This window comes from Falco naumanni, chromosome 4 (assembly GCF_017639655.2).
Source record: "Falco naumanni isolate bFalNau1 chromosome 4, bFalNau1.pat, whole genome shotgun sequence".
Lineage (NCBI taxonomy): Eukaryota > Metazoa > Chordata > Aves > Falconiformes > Falconidae > Falco > Falco naumanni.
Genome location: NC_054057.1, coordinates 68,377,939 through 68,383,789, shown reverse-complemented (window position 1 = coordinate 68,383,789; position 5,851 = coordinate 68,377,939). Strand labels below are relative to the sequence as shown.

The window sequence follows — 5,851 nt, the reverse complement described above, 5'->3', positions numbered from 1 at the left end:
TGGATGCAAACAGCAACATCATCAGGTTATGTTGCTTTGGCCCATACTATCTGAAATCCTTACTTTGCTTTTGTTTAAAATGTTACCTTGGTTGAAAAATCCAAAACAAAGCAGCAACACAGAATATGGTCAGCAGTAAATGACAGTTAGTAGAACAGTACAAGAGGACAGAACACATTCGTAAGCGATGGGATTCCTCCTCATCCATCCTGTTACCAGACCAGACTGCTAGCCTCCGTTGGCAGAGAGCAGAGGAACAAATCTGAACCAGCTGCCACAGTACATACCAAACTCCTATCAGAAAAGAGCCACTTTTGCTCTTACTGTATAGAGCAGAGCACGTGGGAACAACCCCGTTCTGTACATGGGGAACATACATAACAACAGGGGGAAGCAAATCATCTTCAGGCATTAGATGATTCGGGGAATGTTACTACACAGAGCTGATTTGCAGCCTGCGAATGCATAAAGCCATTTCAGCTGTAGCTCCCAATACAAAGTTCACTGCAGCCTCACAAGCCAGGCATTTGCTTCAGATATTTCAGTTCAATGTAACTGCAAATTAATTCACGCCACTTGGTTTCCCCCCTTAGACTTCACATACATAGATGTGTTGAAGCTCCACTGCTCAGTGGAGTGACGATTCACTGAGCTAGGCTTCCCTTCTGACCTGTCCACAGCTCTCGGAGCTCCACTTTACAGCCAAGATCCCTCAGCGCAGCTTTGGCCACATCATCGCAGTCCTTGTGTGTTGCACGAGCTTCTGTGATTAGGTTCTCAGCTCCCATCTCTAAGATGGGCTGAGAAAAGTCCCGGCTCCGGGAGACCAGGTTGCGGATCAGCATGCAAGCCTGTTTCTGAGGAAAGAGGTAAATCAGAGATATTAGCTTCTTTTGTTGGGAAATACCACCTGCGTAGGATGCTGGCGCACACAAAGCAGAGATGGCTCCAACTAAAAGAATATTTTCTGGGCCAATGTGAGATGCTGTAGACCTCAACAAATTATTTTCTGGAAGTATAAAATCCATGGACAAAAGTATGGCTGCTATTTCACACTGAAGTTTATACAACCAAACCTCCTGCTTCTGTCAGAAGACCAGCAAATCTCAAACACCAATCTTTAAATAATGCTAAGACAGAATTCTCCAGTTAGAGCAGACCCACCTTTCCACACCCTTGTATGATGTTCTGGCCACCTTCCCTGGCACTTAGCTTAAACTACGCTTTCAGAAAATATTTTCTACAGTATTTTAATGCTCAGGGGAGCACAGAGGTGGACACAGAATCTACCAAGACTCGCATGCGAAACCAGAGGCTAACTTCTTGCCATGTAGGTGTTTTATTCAACACTGGGAACAGATGTCAATGTTTCCTATAGGATAGATATCACCATAGCACAGGCTGGGTTTGAAAGAGCCTATTCTCCTCCCACTCTTTCAAGGAGGAGGAAAAATAATACCTAGAAGAGAAGCACGGCATTCCACAGTTGCTTCAACCTGAATTCAGGTGGATTTAAAACCCAAAGTAAGTTTTGCTCTGATCCCATCAGGATGATACATGTAGGGAGTCCTGCGTTTAGATGCTGCATTCCCAACACACTCAGAACCTTTTGGTATTTGTCAAGTAAAGGACATAAGCCCAGTGAAACAGTGAACACTGCCAACATCAATCCTGAATAATCAAGTACTCCAAGGCACATACCTGTACAGCCACTTCCCGTGGGTGTGCTTTCATAGCCTGAAGAGCTGCCAACGCCCCTCCACCTTCCATGATGACATTACAGTTCTCAGGTTTGCGCAAAGCCAACATGCACAAGGCTGCACAACCCTGCTCACAGATCTGCAAGACAAAGGGGAAGAAACACTCACTGGCTGAAAATGTTGCTTTCAGGGAAAAAAGGCTGTCCTTTTTTCTGTCAATTTAAAAAAAAATATTTTTTTTTTAAAGATTTCTTCCACTGACATATCCTGCTTCTCTAGCATGTAAATCAAATTTTATACCCCAGAGGTGTAGAACACTGTATCCCACATCTGATTCAGGAACAAGAAAACCCCTAATATATTAAAGTGGACATACCTTTCAATTTACACAAATCTTTGCCAAACCATGCACTTAACCCCTCTACAACAACCAGGTATTAAAAGGTTTAATACACTGCTCAGTTGCAATCATCTAACAGCTCTACTTAGAACGTATCTGCTCTTAGCATAAGCTGTTTAACATAGGTCAGAGCAACGCTCTGGGTTGTTCCCCCACACAAGCAAGACAAGTTACGCTGCCACATTATACAGCCCAAACCTGATCTCCATTCCCAGCCCTGGCGCCACTTCACCAGCCACTTTGGTGCATACCTGAGCGTTGGCAAGGTGATGGCTTATAGCAAGCACAATGAGGTCGGTTCCCCCAGCGTTAACAACGGCATCTTTCACATCATCATTACCAGCAACTGCTCGGATGGCACTCAGCACCTGCTTCACCACATCCTGCGTTCATCAAGAAAAAACAGCTTAGAAAGCCGGGCAGTGTTTTACAGACTTCTGAAAGCCAAGCAGCAACTTCATGCAAATAGCTGTAATTCTCAACTACGACGACCAACACTATTCTCAGTCGTATTTTCTTGCTAGACAGAGTAGTAAGGAATCTTGTTAATTTGGCCAAGGTTTTTAAAGAAGCTTAAAGAATCAAACATCAACTCTCTGGGACTTGAATCTAAATCCTCTTGAATCTCTTCTAGCTAGAATAGTGGAAAACCAGAAGCTTAGCTCTTCTAGGAGCAAGCAGAGCTCTGCTCATGGAGGACTGAGGACGTAACTATGAGCAAGGGGCTCAGAATGGACACATTCTTACCCCAGAGAGCACATATAACCTAGTTCTGTATATAAGGCTGTAAATGGGGATCAGTGTTTGGGTTTCAACCCCAACTGCCCCTAGAATAATGCACAGTCCGAGGCCCATTCACAGCCAGGACTTCAAAATGAAAAGCAAGCCCTGCTGCTTTACCTCTACTCCCAAGTACACTTTGTATTGCTCACCGGGTGGTCGATGCAGTCAGCCAGCAGAGCCACCATAAAATTTAAGCCGCCAAGGTCCACAATTTCTTGACAGAATTCATTCCTGACAGAAAGGCGAGAAAGGGTGGCACACAGTTCACTGAGAACACTGGAGTTATCTGTGAATGCTGTAGAGGAGAGATGATGAATGGAGTGACTACAAGCAAGGAGGGGTGCTGCAGAATCAAGGTGCTTTACTTTGCTTTGTTTAAAAAAAAAAAGCAAACAGTATATTTCATTTATTGTATTAAAATAGCACAGGTGACATTCTGTGCATTCTCCACCTAGACTGATACAGTATCTTTTCTCGGCAAGAACGAAGTACCTCAGCAGGAATAAAGTGCTTGTAAACCTGCACTGGGCTGTAAAACACTTCCTTGACAGACTGACAAATAGCTCTGATAACTGCTACCCTGGTGCTGCTGGTAGCCTCTGGAGCAGTCATATTTTTCTTTCTCGGGGCACAATTCATCACAGAATTAAATATAATTTTAGTGGCAAATTTCTGAATCATCTCTGGGGAGCTTCAGGTTATGACAAAGTACAGTTCTCAGATAAGAAGGCACAGATGATTCAAAATTAGGATCTGCTGTCATGGGGTTAATTTTACCTTTTGCAGCTTCAATGAGGACTCTTAACCCATCATTTTCCAGCACTATCATTTTAGCATGATCATGAGCATGACCAAAGGGCACACGGATGTCATCATCAAACGTCATGATCCTGAGCGCCGAGGAGGCTGTTCGGACAACATCAGCACTGTCTCCGTGCTGGACTATAGCTCCAGTCAGAAGTGGCAGAACTCCACCTTTCACGAAGTCCTGACGGTTCTGCTCGTGTTTCAGACAGGCATGCCGAATGCATCGGATCCCAGCCAGCGTCATTTCTGCATCCTCCCTATATTCTTGCAGAGTTTGTAACAGCAGATCCTGGCCAGCAGAGTCAAGTAGGTCTGGCTGCCCATCCAAGATGGCAGACAGAGTGTAAAAGGCTTTCAGCATTAAATTTCTGTCTCCTGAAGCCAACTGGCAGGCAGAGAACACCACAGAATAGGCACCATTCTGCCCAGCCAGGTAGCGGAAAGCCAGCTGTTCTTTGCACTGATCAGTGAAGACCACTAGCTGCTCGGCCATCTCAGCGAGATCAGAGTCAGCAACAGCTCTCCCAAGGGAATCTAAAGTCTAAAGAAGAGAACGAGAGTTAACTTCTGATCCCAACTGTGCAGGAACAAGAGCAGTTCTTCACAGTCAAACTTGTTTATTTATAATGGTTGTCATCTTATAAATTTAGTTTGACATATTTAATAGCTGTCTTAAAAAGCAGCATTTTGTCTTCATGCACAGGACCCTTGGAGGAACAGAGGCTTCTCTGTACTTCTGCCACCTCTGTATGCCAGTCTGACCAGTAGTGGGTGAACTGGGCCCAACCAGCACATTTCACAGGGGTCAGTGGTGTGCATGAGTATTTTTATGTTCTTACTGACGAGGGACTGTATTCAGTCTTCTCATCTACCCTCAGAAGAGCTAGCTAACAGCTACCGCTTAGCTTACTTGTATGCCTTTCATTAAAGTCCTTCTGTGGTTTGAGTTTACCTGGTAACAGCAGAAACTGCTTCCAAGTTACAAAAGGCAGTCTCTGCTGGCACTCTGCACTCACACTGATTCTTCCACTGAAAAGCGCAAGCTAGCTCTTTGAACTTTTATATTACTGCTAGTTTGCAAAACAGATGGGATTAACTGCTTGTTGAAGAGCTCACAGAGAAATGGGGCAGAGGCAGAAGTAGAAGGGATATCTCATTATTCTTAGTCTATTACTTAAACTATTATATAACTGTGATCCTTAGAAGACAACAGAAATTTGTGCTCCTACCAGCAAAATTTCATGCTTTTGCTTTTGACCATTTTCAGAGGCAGGCTGTCGCACAGCTTTCACAATATTGCTTAGATCAACACCTAAAAGGAAAAACAAAACCAAGATTAATATTAGTTACAGGAGCTTGGGTAAAAATTGTCAAGTTAACCACAGCAAACAAAGATGAACTTATTGCAAAGCATGGATCAATGCACAAAGATGCTGAAATGTTACTAAAGCTCTAAAGTAATGGTGAAATACGCCCTGGAACAAAGCATCAGTTTAGCTAAATGTCAACTAAGGAAAAAAACCCCAAACATTTAGTTTCATTGACCAAACTGCACCCTGCAGTTTCAGTCAAAGCAGTTTTTTCAGTCATAATTACTCCACAAAACTAGGTTAGCATTAATGGTATCTATGTTCCACTTCACAAAGGCTTCTTTTCAATACAGGAGGATCAATCTTTGCATGCAGGTTCTACTAACAGTTAAGATATGTAAAACCTCAGCCTGTAATAATCTCAGCTGCAGAAGCAGATGAATTTACAATACCTTGGGACTCAAACTGCTGCACAGCTTCTCTCACAGCTTCTTCTGGATCCATTTCAAATTCTGTAATGTTTTCTTGCACTGCATCATCAAACGTTTCCTGCGCAATCTGTTTCGATCCCATTTTACTCGTATGGGATAAACCACCTCCTTACCCTGTCATTAAGACAGTCCACAATTAGTTTTGGTGCAAAGCCTTCTAATGCTAACCTGAACCAAAGGTAGTGACTTGCTCTGCTTCAAAACAAAAGCACAGAACTCAAACCCAAAAATAAATGTTCACAGGGATAAGTGGTTTTGGTGGTTTTTAATGGGCAGAAACAGAGCAACTAAAAGAGCTAAGGAGAAATTTCAGAGGCCCAGGATCTGGCTGGGGAAGCTGCTAGTGCTCTGCTACAGAGG

The 5,851-nt window shown here is 43.5% G+C and overlaps 1 protein-coding gene across 2 annotated transcripts in view; it reads right to left on the bottom strand.

Moving 5' to 3' along the window:
• Positions 1-124: 124 nt before the first annotated feature.
• ARMC6 (armadillo repeat containing 6) overlaps positions 125-5,851 on the bottom strand; it is a 6,507-nt gene continuing 780 nt past the window's right edge. For both annotated transcript variants that reach the window (XM_040589586.1, XM_040589585.1), the window contains exons 2-8: positions 5,453-5,605; positions 4,920-5,002; positions 3,661-4,231; positions 3,033-3,178; positions 2,352-2,483; positions 1,702-1,839; positions 125-857 (exon numbers count right to left, since the gene is read on the bottom strand). In XM_040589586.1, coding sequence (XP_040445520.1) covers positions 645-857; positions 1,702-1,839; positions 2,352-2,483; positions 3,033-3,178; positions 3,661-4,231; positions 4,920-5,002; positions 5,453-5,573 — 1,404 coding nt within the window. In that variant the 5' untranslated portion in view covers positions 5,574-5,605 and the 3' untranslated portion in view covers positions 125-644. The remainder of the gene's footprint in view (positions 858-1,701; positions 1,840-2,351; positions 2,484-3,032; positions 3,179-3,660; positions 4,232-4,919; positions 5,003-5,452; positions 5,606-5,851) is intronic.